Here is a 23,992-nt window from a genome sequence, read left to right as displayed (position 1 = left end):
TGTCTCTTCGTCTGCCGAGTGACCCTGTCTCTTCGTCAGCCAGCCGAGTGACCCTTCTCCTTCAGCTGCCGACTTATGGCGTGACTCGGCGAGAGCTGGCCGACTCATGACATAACTCGGCAGAGCTGGCCGACTCTTGGCGTGACTCGGCGACCTTTCTCCTTCAGCTTCCCTCTGCGAGAGGTTAAATAGAGGAGCACCCCTGTCACTCGGTACACGCGAGAAAACATTTTTTCAGAACACAGTCCAGCAGCCGAGTGAGGGTATTTCCATCTCGTGACTCTGCGCGCACAGAGAAGCGAGAGGGCAGGTGCCTCCGGAGCCCTTGCCGTTCGAGACCTTGCACGGGGGATCGGCAATTAGGTTTTTGGGGAGCGTCTTCGCGACTGCCCAACATCTGTCTTCATCGCTGGTTCTTGGCGTCTTCAACTCGATCGGATGACAAGAGAAGTTGGACAAGGATCAGGATCCTCGGAGCGCATGGGAGGGTATGATCAATTCAGTTCATTACAGTTTTATATTCTGCATATTATTTATGTCGTATGTAGCTTTGCTCTATCGTATTATAATATGTTATATCTGTTTGTCTTAATTTTACAGTCATTCTGTTTATATTGTTATCTGTTTATTTCCAGTTGTTCCGCAATAAACCATGAACCATGCTTATATACTTATTTTATTTATATGATTTACATGCTTCATATGCTTGCTGTTCTCATGATCCATATTGTTATGGATATTTTTGAGATCACGTTTTCTATGATTGATTATCTATTATATGTCATCATCATAATGTTAATTTATGGAATTAAAATGATACAGAAAATGCCTATAATTCTAACAACATTTTATTCCATTTTAATTCCAAAGTTGACAAATATAGAAACTAAAACTCTATTTTAGTTTCTATATTTAGCAATTTATAGACTAAAATAAAATAAAATGACTAAACATTAGTTCCTAAAAACCAAACACCCCTTGAATTTCCGTTAACTGCAGCCGCGCCGCTCCACCATCCACCGGCCCACGTGCGTATCCGCGCCAAGCCACGCGTGAATTGTGCGCTGGTGGACTTTCAGTCCACTCCGAGCGTTCGCCTTGCGGGCGGCTCCTGCTACAAAAAAATAAAAAATCCGTCGTCGCTTTGCTCTGCCTCCGCGGCTCCGTGTGCCCGACTGCCCGTCCCGTGCCGCCCCACTTGCAGTTGGAGTCGCCACTCGCTTGCTGTGGTCGGGTACTCGGGTCGGCCCACCGCCTCCTACCAGCCTCCGACCACCGCCTCGCCACTTGCCCCGCGTGCGTCCCCCGTCTCCAACTCCAATGGCGGCGCCCTCCCACCTCCACCTCCCGGGCTGCCCCCAAACCCTAGCCCTGCCCCTGCCCTGGCCACGGGGCTTCTCTGCTCCGCCCGGCCTCCTCTCCCGCTCCCGACGCCTCCGCCCGGTCGCCGCGCTCGGGCCCGCCGACGCCGGCGACTTGCTCGGCCGAGTCGAGGCGTTACTCTACACCGTCGCGGACGCTGCTGTCTCCGCGGAGCCCGTCGCGGCGGCCGGGACCAAGGAGGCCGCCGCCGGTGACTGGCTCTCCAGCATCACCAATTCCATGGAGACCGTGCTCAAGGTGCGTTCTCGGCCACCGCGCGCATCGCGGGCGATGCGATTCCGTGCATCGGTTCCAGCTGCAATTGGCTCAGGCGTCAGGGGGTTATGCCGCGGTTGCGTGAGTTGCTGCGGCTGCTTACCCGTGCCGCGTGAGGACGCGTCTCCTCTGTTTTGTTTGTTTTTTGAATTTTCTTTTTGGGATTTTTTTTTGGGTAACGGGACTGTGAGGTGAGTAGGTGACGGTGACACCTAGCCCATTTTTGCGCTCAAAATGCTATGGCACGACAGTACCAGTGTTAGCTGGAATCTACTGCTAAGAACTTGCTTACATTGTGCGTTGCCTGCAGAATCTAGCTGAGGTATTCTACTGTTGTTGTTGCAAAGGTGCTTTTATGCTTTCTGAACGTGCTCCGCAATATTTAATGTTGCCTTGCTATTCTCTGGACTAGCTTTGTGACCACCCACTAGAGGCACTGCGATTATTAGTGCTACCATTTTTTTTAATAAAAATAGTGGGATGATTACTGACCCTTGGGGACATTTAGGGTGCATGTGGTTGTGGGACACCTCCCTCAATTTTGAGGGACAACTGGAGACAACACTGGGATAGTCCTATCCCAACTCCTGATCCTGAAAGAAACAACCTTATTTGAGGGATAGTCACATCCCGTCCCATTCTGTCATTGCAACCAAACACCTAGGCCACCAACAACTCCGGATTCTGCAATATTATGCATCCCATGCCACTAAGACAAAGCCTTGGTTTCATATGGATAAACAAAAGTTCTAACCATCAAGTTAGAAATTTGAACTTGCTGGCCAAGAGAGGTCTGTCTCATCCAGAGCGATGTCCTCTTTGTGATCAAGCTTCGGAGACCATCAATCACTTGCTGGTGGTTTGTGTCTTTGCCAAACAATTTTGGTTTGAATTCCTCAGGCTAGCGAATCTGCAGGAACTGTCTCCCCAACAAGTTGATCTCTCCTTGTTCTAGAGATGCAGTCCACCTGAAGAACCGTCTCAACTCCATGGTCATCTTGGGCGCTTGGATCACTTGGAAGCATAGGAATAAGTGTGTGTTTGATAAGTGTCGTCCTAGTGTTATTTCTGCTGTTAGAATGGTTAAGGAGGAGCTTCTGTACTGGTCTGTGGCCGGCGCTAAAGCTCTCTCCTCTCTTCAGGTCGGTGGTTAGGATTTTAGTGTGTTGGTCGTGGTAGTGTTTGATTGTATCAAGTGATAGTTGTGTGTGTCCTCTTTGTAATAGGGTCTTTACCCTTACCTTTTTCTTCTTAATATAATTATATGTAGCTCTCCTGCGTATTCGAGAAAAAGAAACCAAGGCTTTGATATTCTAGTGATTACTCAAACTCCTACCCATATATTTTAGGATGGCATTGTCCATGTTCGTGCGAACGCTCCCAACAGAGCTTTTTCTCCCATTCCCGTCCCCGTCGAGGAATTTATCCCTGTGGGGAATCCATTCCTGTTAGGAAATGCAATATTTAGAGGCAAATTCAAATTGATTATATCAACTCAATATAAATTGAAAAAACAAAATATAAAATTACAAGAGACATCTTCTTTAGAGTTTAGTTTGCTATTTTATAATAGGCTATGTATTGAGTTTTTAGTATAATTTTAACATGTCAATGGATTAATTTTGATCAAGAGAAGTTCGTGGGGCGTGTATGCGGGGAACGGGGGATGGTTCACATCCCCATCCCCGCGAACCCGACCGGGACTAAATTTTCCCTATTTTGATCCCTGTGCTAGGACTAAATTACCTCCATCCTCATTCCCTAATAGGGAAATTCCTCGTAGGGGATCGAGTCCCCATTGCCATCTCTAGTCTGGTCCGATGTTGTCTAGGCCACATGTCTGACAATCATGTCTGATGCCCTATCCTCAGCCGATTAGGTCCACCTTATAGTCCACTGCTCTTTGGCGAACAACACAGATTTGACGCTTTTGTGAGGAGAACAATAATAGGGTATGATTAGATGCCTTGACACCAGACACCCTATAATGTCTTATGTTCTTTGTTTCTTTGTGATCTTTACGTCTGGCTGGGCTCTATCTCGTGTCTTGGGCTATTGCATGTTATTGTAGATCTATAATGAGTCTTCTAATGTCTTTTTTGAGGTGTTGATAATCTCGATCACCACTTTGCCTTCATCCAAGTTCACGCTGCATCCTTTGAACTATGACTAAAGATATTAGCAAATAATATTAGTTTAAATAATTATGTTAATCATCAAGCACCAACAATCTATTATCAAATAGGCATTGGTTCATTTTTCTTTCACCATGTTCTGCTGTGTACTTACCAATAAAAAAATATTAGCTATAGAGGATAAGGTTTACGCTTTGAACATTGATTTATCTTACAACATATTGTAAACTGCTATTAGTATAATATTTTTTCAAACACTAATCTATTGATGCAACTTGTACTAAAAATGCATGTACTTTGACTAAATGTTAGTCAAAACTTACAAAATTTGACCTTCTCAAATCCTAATTAGATAATACTTGTAGTTAATGTTGAGAAAGAAGATGAAGAGAGAATCAGTATTTACGTCCCATTTTCCTTCATGTTTGTACATATGATCATTTAACTGTATAAGTGACCCCCTCTAGTAGTTCTAATATGAACTTGTTTTTTTCCCCTGAAACTATATTATAAACTTGTTGGAAAGTATTACAATTGTTAGAGTGGACGCACTGACCAGTTCAACCCAAAAGCTTAAGCTGATAGGAGAAGGTAGTCAATCCACTTATACACTTCAACACCCCCATTCACGTGCAGCCAGAGGGAAAGGCGCGAACATGGAAATAAATGGGTGGAGGCACAAATAAAGCCTCTGACATGATTCGAACTGGACCTCCGACTTTGATACCATGTTAGAGTGTACACACTGACCAGTTCAACTCAAAAGTTTAAGCTAATAGGAGAAGGTAGCCAATCCACTTATACACTTCAAGAACAATATATAAATTTTCATCATGTGCATATACAAACATATGTTTATTCTCAATCTGTGCGTTCTTACATGTTTATAGAATTTGTATCACACTTCCAACACATTTTCTCCATTTTTCAGGTGCTGAAAGATGGTCTATTGTCTCTCCATGTTCCTTATTCATATGGCTTTGCAATCATTCTCCTCACCGTTCTTGTTAAGGCAGCTACATTTCCTCTAACAAAGAAGCAGGTGAAGTCTCTTATGGTATCTGGACCTCCCCCCCTCGGAAAAAAATACTAGGAGAAGTCAGGATGCACTGTGATGTAGTTGAATGTAGGTTGCCATAAATGCTATTCAAAGTTGAATAGTGGAGGGTACCTTTTTTTCTTTCAAGATCTCATTTGATCAAGTGATAGTGAATGACTTCATACTTTCTATGTGCTTTCTGGCAGAAACTTCAATGCTGGAACTGTGGTTACAGAAATGTGAAACACATGATTTTCCTTGGGAGATTAATTGCATGCTCTCTGAGCCAGAGACAATTAATGAGACAGGGTCTTTTTTGGTTAAATTCAACATTCAAACATTACCCACTGTCGATAAATGATATAAAATTAAAGCCGTACACTTGCAAGTTCCAACCAGCTGAAATATTCTACTTTAAACCTACCTGTCGGGTTCCCAGGAGCGGGGTACCCAAGGTGAGGCCCATAAACCTCTCTCTGGCCCATTTACCGACCAAGTCCGCGTCGAGCAAGTCTGCAAGGTGGGGGTGTATGATCAAGTTCACACCGAGCAAGTCTGCGAGGGGGGGGGGCAAACGACCAAATCCCAGCCGAGCAAGTTTGCGAGGCAGGGCATATGATCAAGTCACCGCCGAGCAAGTCTGCGAGGCGGGGCGAACGACCAAGCCCCCGTCGAGTGGATCCACAAGGAAGGAACTCAGGTCGACGCTGTCGGCCCACGATGGCCGCGACAAGATGCAACATCACCAAACCACGCCCGGATCGTACGTACAGTACCAAAAGGTCTTTGACAGACACGATGGAACACCCCCGCATGCGCCCATGGATATACCTTCACTGACTTGTGGGGCTAGTCAACCTCGGTCGTAGGGGGCTCAGCGCCGAAGTCTCTACATTGACCCGTATGCCCGAATGAACGCAACAGATACACCATACCGGGGTATATGCCTACGCACGCCCGTGACGACAGACAGAGCCACGCCACGCACGACCGCACTATGGGATTAAATCGTGGGACCCACCACGCACTACTACGAGGTGTCAGCGACGAACTAGCTACAAGGGTCTGTATGACGAACGAGCGAGACGATACACCATACCAGGAGTACGGCTACGCACGACCCTATGGAGAACCACACGATAACCCGGAGGAGCCGATCTCTCTCTCTATCTCTCTTCTCTGGTAGAAAACATAGCTCCTCTGTAAGGTCCAACCCTTGAGCTATAAAAGGGTAGGCCCTCTTTCCTCTAGGGACACAAGCGCACTTGCTGTAACACACCCCAGAGCAATACAACGATTTGCACTGCACTGGACTAGGGCCTCGGCCTGAACCAGTATAACCCGGTGTCTCAGTTCCCAGCTTGGATCCTCGTGATTCATCATTCGGAGTGAGTCCGCGCTTACATCCCCCCACCGAACACGAATCTATTGTACCCCGGTTTCCGAAACCACGACACTACCATTTACTTGTTTTTGCCTTTATGGAAACTGTGGGCATACCACTTGTCTAGGCATTAGTTGCTGTACTTTTATACAAATGTTTTTGTTGCCAGCAGTTGCTGATGGAAGCAAAATAGAATTACTTTAACAAGTTCCATGCTCATTAACATTCGAGTAGGGTATTACACTTACGGTTTCTTAGTACCATCATGTTTTGTAGAACTTGTTTTGAAATGTCAACATTTCATTATTCCTACAAAGATCTTTGCAACTGAAAAGTTTCAAATCTGGACATTGCTTAGATATGCCCTCAAGTTCTGCAGATTTGCTGCTTGCTGCTATAAGCCGCGCATGTGCTTTATATATTCATTTTGAATCCATTAGTGAAAATAGCACATTATATTGTTTTTCTTATAGGTTGAGTCTGCACTTGCAATGAGGTCACTGCAACCTCAAGTGAAGACCATTCAAGAACGATATGCTGGTGATCAGGTGATTATATTTTACATATTGGCTATGCTCAACTGTGATTTTTCCACAGTGGCTGCTGCTGGATTGACTATTGTCTAGCAGCTTTAGGTTCTTCTGAGTGATTTCTGCAGCATTTTCTTCCGAACACAATCATTGATCTATAAAATAATATATATTGGATTGCTGCATGTTTTCTTATGCCAAATCACTTCACACGCTCTTACATTGTGTTCTTCGACGTTCACTGTACGACAGTAAGGGTAAACCTTACAGTCATTTTATCACCATTAGTTGAAATATTATGTCAGTGTAATTTGAGGTCCTTATCAAGTGGAAGGTCAACTTTTCTCATCTTGCTCAGTTTTTTTTCCCTTCAGGAAGCTGTTACAATGGTTTTAAGAAAGCATTGTGATTAGATCTTTGATGTAGTGTTAGCTTATCTTAAAGTCCATTATGACATCAATCTAACAGGGGTCATTATTCCCATGGGGTGAAGTGCACATTTTTTTCAAGACCTATTTAATACAAAATCTCACCTTTCTTGGAAGAGTTCTCACTTAAGAATTGCCGTAGCGTGTTTTTTAGATCACATAAAATGGCGAAAAGGCCTCTACCTTAGTTGGTTAGGTGGTCTTAGTAGCACTTCTCAGGTCCTGAGTTCGACTTTCCATGGGAGTGAATTTCAGGCTTGGGTTTAAAAAACCCTCTCGTCTGTCCCACGCTAAATCATAGGTCTAAGGTCTGGCTCCGGTCACGGTCGTTCTCATATGGGCTACGGTGCTGTTGTGTATGAGTGGGGCAGGAGTTCGGAGGTTTTCTCAACCTATGCGATAAGGTTTTCTCTTAATACAATACCCAGGGCTGTCTCCCGCCCCCTAGTAGTTTAAGTTTTTTAGATCATAAAAACGGATTTTGATTACAATTTTAAGTTCAAATCATTTCTTTGCTCTACCAGGAAAGGATACAGCTCGAAACTGCTCGCTTATACAAATTATCTGGTGTTGACCCACTTGCAGGTTAGCTCTGAATTTACAATGTTTGATGTTTTTCATATCGTGCTCCTCAATCCTTAATGGATAGCAAGTCTTAGAAAGTCTTGTCATTTTGGGTTCAGACTTTTACTTTCTTGTTACCTTTTCTGTTTTGTATATGTGAATGCATTGTTCTGTTAGTTATTCACATGCTCCGGTGTGGCTGCGTTTGTCTGGAGTGGACAATTCTGGCCCAACGGTGATGGATCGTCCAGTCATTCAGCGCAAGGCCCCAGTCTGGCGAAGGCTTTCCCCTCCAGTGAACTCCCCATTAGTGGAAAAAGAAGCACAGGGTGGCATGCTTCTGCCTGTTGGACGTATGAAGAAGAAGAGAAGACGTTCTAAACGCGGGAAAGGCAGCTCGGGACTGCAGTCGGGCCCAAGTCAGCCGCATCCCAATCCCCCTGTTGCTGTCCAGAGCGCCTTGCCGCGGAAACCTTCCTGCGTATTGGAGTTTTCCACTGATTTGGCAAGAAAGGAAGCTGCTCTTCGGAGAGCCTTGTTTGTTTCGGTGGTTGGCACCAGGCCGATGGTTCGCGGGGATGAGGTGATTGAGGAATTGGCGCGAAGTTTCAGCATCAACCCTGATGATATGTCTATCCAGCAGGCCACGCCGGAAGATTTCCTACTATTCCTGCCTGATGAACACACAGCGACCCAAATTCTTAACGAAGGACGACCTTTCAGAGGCCCTGGATTTTCTCTCAATTTTAAAAGATGGACAAGATTCTCTCATGCCTCGACGACGTCTATGGCGGCACTGGTTGATATTGAGATTCGAGGAATTCCAGCTCATGCTTGGGATATCTCCACGGCAAAAATGTTACTACAGGATTCGTGCTGGGTTTTGGAATTGTTAAGGGATTCAGGAACAGCATTTCTGCTACGCGCCTGGTGTTTTGACCCAAAATATCTGCATTCAGAAATGGAACTTCATATCGTCGAGCCGGGCAGTGATGAGCAGAAGAAACGATGTTTGACATACAACATTTCCATGACAGTGTCATCGGTGCCCTTTCAGATGACCAATAGCACTGAAACTCTATCCCCTTCCTCTGACGATGGTCAGTTTGATGAAGGAAATGACAGTGATCCAGCTGACTCCCAGCAGCGCCGCCTTCCACCTCAGCCACCTAGGGAATCTGTTCACCTTCGGATAGGCGCCCAGTTTGTGTCTGGAAGGAGTAGGGCGCTGTGTTCGGTTGAGGAAGCTGAAAGGATGGGCTTAGGCGCCTCTTCGGGACTTAATGCACAACATTCAATGCGGCCCCTTGAAGATTGCCCGACCTGGGGAGATGAGATGGGAATGCAGCTGGTCTGTGGCGCCTCGGGTCCTTCCAGGCAGATATGTGGCGCCTTGGGTCCTTCCAGGCGGATATGCGGCCAGCCGTCCATTGATGCTTGCGTTGCCCAATTAAATAACGCACAGCTCGATGCTCGGGCCGGCTCCTTCATATCGGTGGAGAGATCCCAGGAGTCGCCTTCCCCTTCATGGAAGCAGTGTAGACAGTTGGCTAATGAGGCACGCGACCTTGGGGTCCGAGCTGCCTCCTTTAATGATGAAGAAAGAACCAAGGTGCCACTAGCTGTTGGGTCGCTGAATCAGTTGAGGTCAGCCTCGCCCCAGTACCATTTAGCTGCTGGGCCGCTGGAGGGGGACCGGACTGATTCGCCCCAAGCTACTGGGCCTTTGGGATTTACGGGTGAAGCACGCCAGGATGATCTTGTGGCTGAACCGGTGGATTGGGCTACGACGGACCTCACCCATCAAATGTGCATTTCTGAGACTGAGAGGACGACCTTGACTCTGGGCGATCATGTGGCTGCGGACAGCGGAAGGAAGTCCTCAACCGGGAATTTGCTACACCAATCCATTCACTGCACTACTGGCATTGAACAGCCAGGGATGCTACATATTAGGGGCCTTCAATCATCCAAAAAGCTGATGGTATACTCACGAAAAAGGTTCAACAGTAGGGACAAGTCTGGAAATATGAATGAAGAAGGGAGTGGGCCAATCGCTTCTGTACTGAGGATTGATACTGATGAAAATACAGTGTCCACGGTGCGAGAGGTCAGCCTAGCTGTTACTACTGATGGTAGTCAGTCAACTTCGCAAGAGACCCAAACAGGCAGTACGCAGCTCAAGAACAAACAATTCCTTAGCAAGCTCTCCAAAAAGATTTCAGGCCTCCTTGCAACACCAGAAGATCCCCCTTTTATGACGTCTAAAAATGCCCAAGTTGCAGAAATTATCCCACGCCGCAGCCGTCGAATTGCTGGCGTGGGAGTTGAATTTGACAACATGGATTTATCCTCAAGAACCACAAAGAAAGTTATGCAGGCCTTGAAAGTAATTGGGGATCCTGGGGCAGTCACCCAGCAAGCCAAAGAAGACTATCTGAAAGTATTCTCCACTGAACTTCCTATTTCACATATTGAAGCGCTGGCGTCCTTTTTTGGATGGGTGGTACCAGATGATCTCAAGGTGGGCAGCATTAGTGTTGGCATTAGTGCCTGTTGAGTTGTCCTGTAGAGGTCGCTGATGTAAGAGGTTTGTAATGGATCCAAAAAAAATCTTGAGCTGGAATGTAAGGGGTCTCAATTCTACATCTAGGCAATGTTCTGTTAGAACTTGCATTGATGCTTGTGGCGCAGACGTTATCTGTCTTCAGGAAACAAAAATGCAGGAAATTAACAGAGGAAAGGTGCTGGCTATTTTGGGAACAGATTTTGATCAGTATGTAATGCTGCCGTCCGAGGGTGCTAGGGGGGGAATTCTGATTTCCTGGAAAAAGCATATAAAGGTGACAGGGCTGAACAGAGTGGATTCTTATAGTATCTCCTTGCAATTCCAGAGAAATAATGGGCAGTCTTGGTGGCTGACTTGTGTCTATGGACCTCAAAGTAATTCTGAAAAGATCCTTTTTCTTCAAGAGTTAAGGCATTTCAGAAGCATCTGCTCTGAGCCTTGGGTAATAGTGGGAGACTTTAATCTCATCTACAAGGTTGAAGACAAGAATAATGATAATATTAATAGATCTATGATGGGTCGCTTCAGAAAATTTATCAATGATGTTGGTCTGATTGATACTCCCCTAATTGGTCGCAAATATACCTGGTCCAATCATCAATCTTCACCAACACTGGTCCGACTGGATAGAGTTCTCTGCACTACTGATTGGGAAGCGTTGTTCCCTAACCATCTCCTTCAAAGTGCTGCTTCAGAGGACTCAGATCATTGCCCACTGATTCTTGGACTTAACAGTATGTGTTCTGGCAAGCGTCGATTTCATTTCGAATCCTTTTGGCCAAAATTGGAAGGGTTCCAAGAGGTAGTTCTGGAAGCCTGGAATTCGGTTAATGAAAGAAGTTGCCCTTTCCTGACATTCGAACTGAAATTGAAATCAACTGCCAAGGCTCTGCAGAGATGGAGTGCTAAGAAGGTAGGCCATGTGTCCTCCCAGTTGGCACTTGCTAGAGAAATTCTTCATCAGCTGGAGATTGCCCAAGACTCTCGGCTCCTGTCTCCTTTGGAGGTTTGGCTCTTGAGAGGGCTTAAAAAACACTCCTTAGCCCTTGCCTCCCTCAAACGCACTATTGCCCGCCTACGGTCCAGAATCAGTTGGATAAAGGAGGGCGATGCCAACTCTAAGCTTTTCCATATGCATGCTAGGCACAGGCAAAGGAAGAACTTTGTTGCCAAGATTGTGTCAGGGATGAACACTTTCACTGATCACGGCGAGAAGGCTAGAGCAGTAGATGAGTTTTATTTCAAACTTTTGGGCTGCAAGGCGGACAGATCCTTGACTGTTGATTTGGATTACCTGGGTCTACCTTCTCATGACCTGACTGATTTAGATGCGCAGATTGATGAAAATGAGGTTCTGGAATCCATAATGCAACTACCTTCTGATAAGGCTCCGGGGCCTGATGGTTACACAGGCAGATTTTATAAAGTTTGTTGGCCAATTATCAAGACGGATGTGATGGCTGTTATTGCTGCAATTTGGTGCAGAAAATTCCAGCAGTTTGGAAGACTTAACACTGCATTTGTTACTCTTATCCCTAAGGAGGGGGCTGAGGAAGTAAAAGACTTTCGACCTATCAGTCTGGTACACAGCATTGCTAAACTTGTCACCAAGTTGATGGCCAACAGATTGTCCCAACGACTGCATGATCTTGTTTCTCTTAGGCAGAGCGCCTTCATCAAGGGCCGTTTCATCCAAGACAACTTCATGCTGGTTCAGCAGACTGCCAGATTGCTTCACCAGCAAGGCCAACCGAGGGTTCTTTTGAAGCTTGACATCACTAAAGCCTTCGATTCTGTTTCTTGGCCTTTTTTGCTTGAAGTACTTCAGAGATTGGGTTTCGGGCAGATTTGGAGGGATATCTTAAGTGGCCTTTTAGCAACTTCCTCCACACAGGTTTTACTCAATGGAGTTCCGGGGAACACCATCCCCCACAAGAGAGGGCTGCGGCAAGGGGATCCCCTCTCCCCTATGCTTTTTATTTTAGTGATGGACATCCTTGGTTGCATTGTGGCCAAAGCTGATGAGGAGGGGCAGCTTGAGCCTCTCTCTTCCAAACCACTGCACCACAGAATTTCGCTATATGCTGATGACGCGGTTCTTTTTTTCCACCCAAGGGAGAGTGAAATTCATACTGTCCTAGGTATTCTGAATTTGTTTGGAGAAGCTTCAGGATTAAAAACTAATATTCAGAAAAGCAGTGTGTATCCAATCCGTTGTGGGCAGGATGAGCTGGACATCCTCAATGATTGGCTTCCTTGTGAACTTTCGTCTTTCCCATGCAAATATCTTGGTCTACCTTTGTCCTTAAAAAAGCTGTCCAATAATCAGCTGCAGCCCATTATTGACAAAGTGGCTGATCAACTTTCTGGGTGGAAAGCGGACCTCATGACACGGGCAGGTAGAAGAGTGCAGGTTCAGTACGTGATGACTGGCATGCTTATATATCTAGTCATGGCAGTTGACATTCCCACAGGCTCGCTCAAAGCTATCGACAAGATCAGAAAAGGATTTCTCTGGCGTGGGAGGAAAGAGGTCAGAGGAGGACATTGTTTAGTGGCTTGGGGAAGAGTTTGTAGACCTCTTGAAATTGGTGGACTTGGGATTTCTAGTCTTAAAGAACTAGGATGGGCCTTAAGAATGAGATGGTTGTGGCTGCGCAAAACGGATCCGGATAAGCCTTGGTCCTCATTGCCCATGCAGATATCCAACAAAATAAAGGCCTTTTTTTGCACCGCCCTGCTCACTGAAATTGGAAATGGGTCCTCAACCTTATTTTGGCTGGATCGTTGGGTCCACGGAAAGAATATTGAAGATATTGCTCCTCGACTGCTTGCAGCGGTACCAAAGAGAATTAGGAACAGCAGAACTGTGCTTGAGGCCTTGACAGACAGGAGATGGCTAACTGATATTAAAGGGGCCTTGACAGTAGGTGTCTTTGCCGATCTCCTAGATCTCTGGGATGAACTTCAAAGTGTCCAGCTTCATTCAGACAGGGAGGACAAACATATTTTCAGGTTCGCTAATGATGGAATTTATTCAGCGAAAGCAGCTTACAATGGCCTCTTCATCGGGTCGACCATGGCTAAGTATTGGGAACTAATTTGGAAAACCTGGTCCCCTCCCAAGTGTAAATTCTTTTTATGGCTTGCTGATCTTGGAAGGTGCTGGACAGCAGATCGTTTGCAGAAGAGAGGTCTTAGCCATCCTGACAAATGTGTCCTGTGTGACCAAGAGCAAGAAACCATAGATCACATTTTGGTGGGGTGTGTTTTTGCTAGGAGTTTTTGGTTTCAGCTGCTGGGACAGGTCAACTTATCTGCCTTTACTCCTGTGATGGGAGGAACTAAAATGATGGAGTGGTGGAGCAGAAGCAGTGAGCAGTTACAGGGGATTGCTAAAAAGGGATTCAATTCTTTGATTACCCTTGGGCTTTGGACTCTCTGGAACCACAGAAATGGATGTGTTTTTGATAGAGCTACACCTAGCATGGAGGGTGCTATCAGAAGAGCTGAAGAAGAAATTATTATTTGGAATTTTGCGGGGGCCAAACATCTTGCCCTTATTACAGCTCCCATTCCAGGTGTCATGTAGGGATCTAGGAGTGAGTTCAGTAGTTAACCTCACTAGGGAAGGGTGTTGGTTGGTTAAGTTTAGATTGTGGGGGTAGGTTGGTCTAGTTTGCTTTCTTTCTTCTCCTTTTTCTTTTTCTTTTTCTTTATATTTCTTTTTCTGTTGTGTTTGTAATTGGTCTAATTTTTAGACCCTTCTTCTTAATACAATGATACGCAGCTCTCCTGCGTGTTCGAAAAAAAAAATGTACTTCCTTTGCCATTTTCATGCAATAGGATGCTTGCCTACCCTTGTGACAATACCAGTTTGGATTGGTCTATACAGAGCTCTCTCAAATGTAGCTAATGAGGTTGATATGCTGAAACATCTATTCTGTCGTTGTCAATTCTTCATTATTGAGCAGTAAATGTTTACTCTGCCTGACGTGTATGTGTCTTCATTAAAAAGGGACTTCTGACTGAAGGCTTTTTTTGGATACCTTCTTTGGCCGGTCCTACAACAATTGCTGCTCAACAAAATGGCCAGGGAATATCCTGGCTTTTTCCTTTTACTGTAAGCACTGATTCCATTCCATAGGATTTGTTATATTGTACACAACAGCACAGTGCAAAGAACTATTGGAGCTTCATTGCATCCTCTGTTTTGAAGACTATTGTGTTTTCATAAATTTTGGAAGATTCACAACAATTAGTTTTTTTGCCCCTAGGATGGGTGAATTTTCATCCGCATGTGAAACTTGACTAGGAAATTGAGGTCTGGTTGATTTGTTTAAATTCGGTTTTATTTGCTGGTGTATAGTTGGTAAATTATATTATGGTTGAACATGATTTTAGTGCCTGTTTGAAAACTGTAGATGCTTTTAAAATGGTGACTTTGTAAAGGAAACACATTTATGGTTCTGTAGTTCTGTTACCCTTGAAATTTGCCTGTCAATGCTGCTTTAACGCCTTATGGTGATCTATAAGGGCTAGTTTGGCAACCCCATTTTTCCAAAGGATTTCCATTTTCCCAAGGGAAATTAGTTCATTTTCCCAAGGGAAAATGAGGGAAAATGAAGTTGCCAAACTAGCCCCTAAGTGTTTATTTAGATAGGACTGTTTCAAAATGGTGATTGACACTTTTTGAGAATATGGGATCTGTTTTATATTTCTGACATCAGTATAATTGCTGAAACTGTAGGATGGTCATCCACCTCTTGGCTGGTCAGACACTTTGGCATACCTCGTGTTACCAGTTCTTCTTGTCATTTCACAATACATATCTTCTCAAGTAATGCAGCCACCACAGGTTAGTTTTAGCAACTTTTGAACATCTTTATTTGCTGAAGGTACTATTCTACTTTGTGAAGACACGCAACTTGGTCTTCAATATTTGTATGGAATTTTTGTTTCTGATTGAATTATATCAATTTGTCATGGTTCTAAAAATTGATATCATGTATTCCGGTCACTCACTTTGGAGTGATTCAGCATTGTAACTGTATTGATCGTGCCTTCGAACTAATGAATAATATGTGTATGGAAATTTTGTTTCTGATTGAATTATATCTATTTGTCATGGTTCTAAAAATTGATAACGTGTATTCCGGTCACTCACTTTGGAGTGATCAGCATTGTAACTGTATGGATCATGTCTTCGAACTAATGGATAAATGGATAATAATTGCAAGATAAAGAGTAGGGGCAATGTTCCTTAGCCTACCTGCTAAGTGCTAACAAATATAACCATACAAGATATATGAATTGTATTAAAGACTTCAGTTCAATACACTTGATTCTTTAGGTAGATCAGATAGCTTTCTTTTGTCAGTTCGCTTCATGTCTGTGAAGTGTTTGGTAGAAGTGGCATGATGATGGATGATCCAATCCTAGCTCTGAATCTAACCTACTTGTTTGGTTTGAGGAGGAATTGGTATATCTGTCATCCACTCACCCTAACAAGCAAATAATTATTGTAAACTAAGGACATGTGATCCCAGTAGAATGAACCCATGATAGACAGCCCTTCTTATATTGGTTGGCACCTCAAATTGAACATGCTATTAAAGATATGTATTGTAGTAATTTTTCAAAAAAAAAATCAATTTTCATTATTCAAGAAAAAGAACTGTGGAATTGAGAGAACTTAAATATTGAGGGCTTACCTTTTTTATGCCCTACACAAGTATACATCACTAGCCCAACTTCTATTTTTGAAGTCTCTAACATGCTGTTTGGCATGTTATTGTTTGTAGAGCAATGATCCTAGCCAACAAGGTGCTCAGGCTGTAACAAAGTTCTTACCATTGCTAATTGGTTATTTTGCTCTTTCCGTGCCTTCTGGACTAGGTTTGTACTGGTAAGTGTGTTTTACAAATTGAACTTCTATATATTTAAATCATCCAGAGTCCCGATACTGCCCTTCTGCAGCGGCATTTCTAAATGGGCTGGGCGCGCTATCCCAATTGCTATGTATGTAAACAGAACTCAGGGGAGAAGATTCCTTGGCTTTAGCTTATGAGAGATCACCAATCTTTTAGGACTAGTTTGGAAACTACATTTTCCCAAGGGATTCCTAATTTCCCAAGGAAAAATGAACTAATTTCCTAAGGGAAAATAGAAATCACTTGGGAAAATGGGGTTCCCAAACTAGCCCTTAGAGGGGGATTTGGGGGGGGGGGTACTCACATGACCTGTGAGCACATGGGTCCGTGCTTTGGACGGTCTCTCGACTGGAGACTCTACCAACTGAGCCATTGCTTGATTCTGGAGTCAATGAAAACACTGCCAGTTTTTTGCTTTTGATTTTATAAGCTTGAGTAAATTTATATATTGAATGCTTCCTGACTATCCATGCAGTTCAATCATTTAATCTGTATCACTCTATTTATTATGATTGGTTGCAGGCTCCATTGATACAGTTCCTCCAAATAATCAGAATATTTATCAGTATTGCCTTTAACAAGTCGGAATATGGGTTTTTTTTTCCGAGAAGAAGAGAGGTTCAACATAGACCAGTTACAAGATGCAATCCTCTTTACAGAGGGCGGAAACAGAGATAATAAAAAGTTCCATTAAAACAAATCTAGGCTACAACTAACCTGAAAACAGGGAGCAACATGACCAGGCAGGAGGCTATGACTAAGAGCCCTCAACAGGAGCAGTGAGGAAGGTGATTCCCTTCTCTCCAGCTAACTCCAAAAGAAGACGGTTCTCACCAGCTTGTACTAAAACTCTAGACAACCTAGGAGAGATCCCATCGAAGTCGGAATATGGTTGACTACTAAATATGTTGAAAACTTGTTTTAGCTCAAATATAGTGTTACAAGATTTGGGGAGAATAATTGAGATATCTATTAATTAGGTGTATGGATTAAAATATATAGGTCTAGGGTTTCTGCCTAACCCTAATAGGCCTAATAGGCTACATGGCTGGGCTAGGCCCATAACCCACAACCATAACAACGACCATAATACAAATACATTCTAACACCTTCCTGCATTCGGAACACTAGCCATGGCAGCTGTCGAGACTCGACTGAAACCTCGATAACACCAAGGATGGAAGACCTTTTAGTGAAGATGTTTGCAAACTACGAGCTTGTCTTGATGCGGAGAACACGAACGTCCCCGACAGCTCCACGTCCCTGATGGCAACACACTCACGGACGAAGTAAAGATTGATCTCAACTGCTTTGTGCGTTGGTGCTGGACTGGATTGACGGAGAAGTAGACGTCATTGGAAGCCTGGTGAGTGGGTTGTGGAGCTCTTGAAGGAGCTGGCGGAGCCAGCTCGCCTCAGCCACGCCATTAGCGATAGCATGGTACTCAGCCTCAACACTGGAGCGGGAGACCACGTGCTGACGTTTGGAGGACCAGGAAATGAGGTTGTCCACAAGGAACACAACTTAGTAGGAGGTGGACCTACGGGTGTTCGAGCACCCTGTCCAGCTAGCGTTGGCGTAGACTGTCGACGGTCAACTCGTGGGTGGAGAAGTGCCAAAGAAGCCCATAGTTGAGTACTCGAGTGTACCATGGAGGTACCAGAGAATCTGTTTGACGTTGTCAATTGCGTCTCCTGTGGATCATGCATGTGGAGGCATACCTCCTAGACTACATAGGCGATGTCGGGTCTGGTGAAGGTGAGGTACTGGAGGGCTCTAGCAAGGCTCCACTAGGCGGTGGGGTCGACTGGAGGACCATCATCAGAGACCTTTGCCCGTGTGTCAACCAGAGTCGCACACGACTTACAATCCTACATGCCAAAACGCTCCAATACATCCAAGGTGTATTGGCACTGCTGAAGAAACATGCCATCCGAGCGATGATTGATAGTAATGCCATGAAAGTGATGAAGGGGGCCTAGATCTATGCTGAAGAGCTATAATCATCTAGTGCAAGAGAACCGAAGTAGAGGCAGTGAGCATAATGTTGTCAACATGCAAGAGGAGGTACACGGTGTCACTGCCACGCTGATAGATGAACAGGGAAGTGTCTGACTTGGTCTCAGTAAACCCCAAAGAGAGACGAAGAGCAAGTAAGAAGCGAATCAGTTGTACCAAGCCCTGCCTATCAGAGCCTTGTCGACGTCCTCTAGTACCTCACCTTCACCAAGCCTGACATATCTTATGTGGTCTAGCAGGTATGCCTCCACATTTATGATCCACATGAATCACATGTGACAGCTCTCAAGTGGATTATCTGGTACCTTCATGGTACACTCTACTAAGGGCTTCTTCGGCGCTCCTCCACCCACGAGCTGATCGTCTACACCGACGCTGAATTTTTTTCTCGAACACGCAGGAGATCTGCGTATCATTCCATTAATAGATAGAAGAAGGTACAACACACCACACACGACACACACCTGACACGACACACACACACATGACACAACAAGACACAAGACGTAACACAACAACCACACACAACCACTCTGAACAAGCCACTAGACTATCCCCCTGGGTCAAGCATAAACATAAGAGTTGAAAGCAGGTTCAACCCTTTCGCCCCGGCACTACACCACATCCTGAGCTCATCGCCAGCGAGGGTGAGAGCACTCGCCAGGCTCGGCGATCTCCCATTAAACACACAGTCGTTGCGATGACGCCAAAGGCTCCAAGCGCCAAGAATAACTAGAGAATTGAAGCCGGATTGGAGATCACGGGGAATCTTCTCCACAGCCCTGCTCCACCAGTCATCAAGGCTGCAATTAGCATTATCTGGTGAAAGGTTAGGCAACCCAGACCTGCTTAACAAGGAATACCATAACTGTCGTTCAAAGACGCAAGAGATGAGAAGATGTTGTATTGTTTCCTCTTCTTGGTCGCAAAGGGGGCACACACTGGGGTGGGGTAGCACCCTTCTAGCAAGACGGTCTGCGGTCCAGCATCTGTTGTGCATGACAAGCCAAAGGAAGAAACTGCACTTTGAAGGTGCCCAAGATTCCCAAATGCACTCATATGCGCCCAAAGAAGTGGAACCAAGAAATAACATATCATAAGCCGACTTTGAAGAGTATTGGCCTGTCGGGGAGAATTTCCAGATATGCTTGTCTGGCACTCCAACATTAATGGAGTAATCTGCAATGGCTTCACTAAGAGTTAAAAAATCAGAGAGGACATCCCAAGTGATGGTGCCTCTCAGGTCCCGAATCCAAGCCATCTCCACGATACCTTCAGCCACCGTTCTCCTATTGGTAATCCTGGTCGGGACGAGGGTGAAAATATGAGGAGTTAGATCCTCAATCCTCAACCCCATCAACCATCTGTCCCTCCAAAATAAGGTGTTACGACCATCACCAATTTCTGTAATCAAAGCTGTAGAGAGGATAGATTTCAGAGTGCTGGAACTCTGGAGCGGTAAATCAGCCCAAGACTTCGAGGGATATGTTCTTTCCAACCACAGCCATCTAACCCGAAGGGCCCAATTCAGCTTTTGTAAATCTGAGATGCCAAGCCCACCAAGCTCCTTTGGGCGTGTCACTTTGCCCCAAGCGACTAAGCAGTGGCCACTGAGCACATCCTTACGACCTTTCCAAAGAAAGCAACGTCTAATCTTGTCAATGGCTTTGATAGCCCACTTAGGTAAATCCAATGCCATGGCGTGATATATAACTGTTGCCGTGAGCACATGCTGCACCTGGATGGCTCTACCAGCTCGAGTCATCAGGTCGGCCTTCCAATTAGGTAAGAGGTCCGCAAGCCTATCGATTAGTGGTTGCAGCTGCTCCTTGCTTAGCTTCCTGAGGGAAAGAGGCAACCCGAGATATTTAAGAGGAAGTGTTTCAACTTTGCAAGGAAAAATCTGGGTTACCATTTCCATGTCTACCGGAGAGCAGTGAATGGGAGCCACACTGCTTTTCTGAACATTGGTTTTAAGCCCCGAGGCGTCCCCAAACAGCTCCAAAATCCTTGTTACCAAGTGCAGATCACTAGCAGCCGGTCTCAAGAAAATTACCACATCATCAGCATAGAGCGATATTCGGTGCTGGATGGAGCGAGTTGAGAGGGGTTGAAGCAAACCCTCATCAGCAGCTTTAACAATTAGGCCATTGAGAACATCCATAACGATGATGAAGAGAAGAGGGGATAACGAGTCCCCCTGCCGCAGGCCCCTCAAGTGTTGAATGAATTCCCCAGGAACTCCATTAAGCAAAATTTGGGTAGAGGAGGTCATAAGCAGCCCACTGATCACATCTCTCCAAATGGGGCCGAATCCAACCTTTTCCAATACTTCAAGTAAGAAGGACCAAGACACCGAATCGAAGGCCTTGGAAATGTCCAACTTGAGAAGGATTCTAGGCTGTTTTTGAGCGTGCAGCAGTCTTGCAGTTTGCTGAACTAACATGAAATTATCTTGGATGAATCGGCCCTTGATAAACGCAGTTTGGTTCCTAGAAACTAGCTTGTCCATATAACCACTAAGTCTGCTTGCCATGATCTTCGTGATTAACTTTGCGAAGCTGTGGATCAAGCTAATAGGCCGAAAGTCCTTGGCAAGGATGGCATCCTCTTTCTTAGGTAAAAGAGTAATGAAGGCTGTGTTGAGGTATCTGAAATTCCGAAAGTCCTCTTTTTTTCCTTGTTCCAGATAGCCATGATACCAACGCTGACTAGACAGGGTGTCCGAACACCCGGCGGTCCATTTCCGTCTACGTCGTGTTCCTTAGGAACAACCTCATCTTCTGGCGTTAGTCCAGGCTAGTAGAGGTGCCTAGGTCGACGGTGGCTGCATCGAAGCCGGCTAGGCCTAGACACTTTTGGCCACCGGTGCTCTTACCCATGGTGGTGGCTGGAGAGGGGGTGGTGGCGGAGAGGCTACTGGGTCTGGGTGACGATGCATGACTGTTGGGCGGCGACTGGAGAGGTGTGGCAGGGACCGGCGTCGCCCCACTCGTCGGTAGTGCAGACGGCGGTGGGCCAGCACTCGGTGCGGAGGACGTCAGCAGCGGTGCAACAGAGGAGGTGGTGAAGATGGGGGCTGCTGGAGAGGAGCTGGCAGCCATAGGTGCCCAAGAGTGGCCATGAAATGGAGGGGAAGAAGAGGAGGGGGCGCCGGCCATGGTGGAGGGAGGCAATTGTCTATCGCCAACCATGAGGAGGGCGGTTGCTGCTCAGGGGCCACTAAGGTTGGAGGCTAACTGATTCCATGCTAGAGGATTTGGGGAGAATAATTTAGATATCTATTGATTAGGTGTAGGGAGTACAATATATAGGCATAGGGTTCCTCCTAACCCTAATAGGCTGGGCTAGGCCACACAACCATGCCTAATAAGAATGCAATCTAACAGATAGATGTAGCCATTGATTGTCTTGTAAACCCTTACAACTAAAAGGTATGCAGTTTTGTCATGTCATGCTATAATTGAAAACAAATAGGACAGACATAGTGTCGGAGGCTCCACATGAGTGAGGTCTAAGGAAGGGAGAAACCGACGCAAGCCTTCCCCCGCAAATATGGAGAGGCGGCTTCGAACCCGCGCCCTGATGACTCAGTGAGACCGATATAATTTAAGAACAAATCCTTCACATTTCCCCTTGTTTTAATTGTAACCGTTCTAATTTTAAATTCACTTATGTGATAACTTTTACGAAATATTGTTTGTTGTGTGTTTCGTTTTCTTGCTATTTTTTATATTTATTTAAGGCTTTCATGAGTTACCGCTTCCTGCAGGCTTACAAATAATATCCTCAGTACTGCGCAACAAGTGTGGCTTCAAAAGCTTGGAGGTGCAAAAAATCCTGTCAAAGAATATATTGACAAACTTTCAAGAGAAGAATCCACCAATGTTCAGAAGAATGGATCCACTGTTCAGAGCAAACCTCTGCCCAAACTTAGTAAAGCCCAGCCCAGCCAAGAGCTGAAACCAACTGGACCGCAACGTGGGGAAAGGTAATGTTTAAAGATTGTTTGAGACCACTTATAAATGCTTGTACTATTTCAACACTGAAGTCATGGTCAGTTAACACTATTGGATCCAGGACCGGGATCCTTGCAGCCACTAACACATAGGTTAAGTATGATTGGAATATTATGAAATGGGAATCCATTTACCATGGACAGATGCAGAATCCAACGTTTGGTGATAATGCTGGAACCCAATGTTTGACTAAAACGTAGGGTCAGATGGAAGTTGCTACTGACATTTTAAACTCAGCTAGAGGTCAGCCCCTACACAAGGATCTGCCCCCTTTATGTCAGTCCATCTCATATGCACAAAACCATGGGACCAGCGAGTGACATTTTTTAACCTCAGCCTGAAATTCGCTTCCACTGGGATTCGAACTTAGGACCTAAGGAGTGCTACTCAGAGCATCTAACCAACTTAGCTAGAGGCTCTTTCGCTTCTACTGACATTTTGGCACTGTAGTAAGTAGTATCATGGGTATTTGGTTTATTCTGCGCCACATTTAGCGTGTGGTTGTGCTTATTTACAGTTGGCATCTATAATTTTCATTTGTACTCTAAAATAAGGTCGCTGTGTCTGACAGGAAGATAAAAATGTAAGTTTATAAAAAATTGGTTTTTCCAGCTCTGCATTGAACTGCCAAGGCAAAAATAGCAAGAAAAGAATAGGTTGGAGCAAGCTGGTCACAAGCCTAATTTTGTCCTGTCCCCCTTGAAGGGTTAATGGATAAGTTAAGCGTGTTTAACCTGAAAGTCTTTAATGTTTTATTCTTCTGCATTTTTGCGCCAGATTTAGGAAACTAAAGGAGGAAGAATCAAGGAGAAAAGAGGTTCTGGGGCAAGCAGAACAATCAGAACAGTCAAGTTTTGAATCTAGCGTCGTAGATGGAGCACAAATTTCTGATGCGTCTTCTGGAGACAAAAATGATGAACAGGTAGTCTCTATTTTTGCTACTTGGTATATGGTAAATTTCAGCAGGTAAAGTCTTTTTGACTGATGATAGGTATTAAACAGGAGCCTCATGAAATTGGACCGATCGTAGCTAATAGCAACGGTGGAGTTAACCATAGTAGAAATGAAAAGACTGAGAATTTTTCATCAGAAAAGGTATGCTGTTGTTTCCTTAACATGTCTTTCCAGTATGAAATCGCAAACAAAAAGGTTGTTAAGGGCATCCATCGAAAGACTAGAGTTTTTACCTATTCGGTTGTTTATGAATTTCAGGAAGCAGCTGACGATCATTCCTCGGTAAGCAAACCTATGTTACCGGATGCCCACAAATTAACGGACCAAGACAATGGAAACGATGCAGTATAGAGAGTGGATGTTAGCGTAGCTAGTCGTTCTGCTGCTTTGATGCGTTCACTGAAAATCAGTGGCTCAGACGTGTCTGCTTCATCACGCTGAGGTATAGCTGTGAGGCATAGTGAGCAATAGTTTCACGAACATCTATCAAGAATCACACGAAGATGCAGCAGGAGGCAAATTTGTTTCAAACTAGAAACCACGCTCTAGGTCTAAGCCCTTTTTCTTTTCCCCCACGAATTTGTGCTGTACTGTAGGTTATGTGATGCATATAAGAGTAGTAGGTGAAAGGATTCTGAGATATCAAAGGGATTCTGTCCATAACGTGTAATGTTGTTCAGTTGGGGGTGGGATGGATGCAAAGGTGGCAATTCGACATTTTACTACTTGTCGTGACAATAATTTTGGAATGGATGATGATGCCTGTCTTGAGAAGCACGT

The 23,992-nt window shown here is 44.9% G+C and overlaps 1 protein-coding gene across 8 annotated transcripts; it reads left to right on the top strand.

The window, feature by feature from the left end:
- Positions 1-1,101: 1,101 nt before the first annotated feature.
- LOC100216602 (uncharacterized) lies at positions 1,102-23,989 on the top strand. Of its 8 annotated transcripts, none has more exons than XR_004855455.1 (13): positions 1,102-1,620; positions 4,705-4,815; positions 6,670-6,744; positions 7,679-7,739; positions 14,134-14,207; positions 14,306-14,410; positions 15,038-15,145; positions 16,092-16,195; positions 16,743-17,008; positions 22,012-22,230; positions 23,036-23,180; positions 23,261-23,353; positions 23,471-23,989. XR_004855455.1 is itself a non-coding variant. In XM_008666633.4 (12 exons), the coding sequence occupies exons 1-12, from the start codon at positions 1,321-1,323 to the stop codon at positions 23,561-23,563; spliced, it is 1,488 nt and encodes a 495-aa protein (XP_008664855.1). In that variant the 5' UTR covers positions 1,124-1,320; the 3' UTR covers positions 23,564-23,989. The 8 variants fall into 8 exon arrangements, 4 of the variants coding, with proteins under 4 accessions (XP_008664855.1, XP_008664860.1, XP_008664867.1 ...); XR_004855456.1 differs by having other exon boundaries at positions 23,250-23,353; XR_561014.4 differs by lacking the exon at positions 16,743-17,008 and having other exon boundaries at positions 1,116-1,620; positions 23,250-23,353.
- Positions 23,990-23,992: the final 3 nt, after the last annotated feature.

Source organism: Zea mays, chromosome 1, assembly GCF_902167145.1.
Source record: "Zea mays cultivar B73 chromosome 1, Zm-B73-REFERENCE-NAM-5.0, whole genome shotgun sequence".
Taxonomy (NCBI): Eukaryota; Viridiplantae; Streptophyta; class Magnoliopsida; order Poales; family Poaceae; genus Zea; species Zea mays.
The sequence above is the reverse complement of the archived record's forward strand: the minus strand, read 5'-3'. Positions and strand labels throughout refer to the sequence as shown.

Bases quoted from the DNA above. Each gene is read 5' to 3' on its own strand.
- LOC100216602 (XM_008666633.4), top strand. From the start codon at position 1,321: ATGGCGGCGCCCTCCCACCTCCACCTCCCGGGCTGCCCCCAAACCCTA. The intron at 22,231-23,035 runs GTAATGTTTAAA...TTTTTGCGCCAG, and splicing joins GGACCGCAACGTGGGGAAAG to ATTTAGGAAACTAAAGGAGG. The intron at 23,354-23,470 runs GTATGCTGTTGT...TATGAATTTCAG, and splicing joins AGAATTTTTCATCAGAAAAG to GAAGCAGCTGACGATCATTC.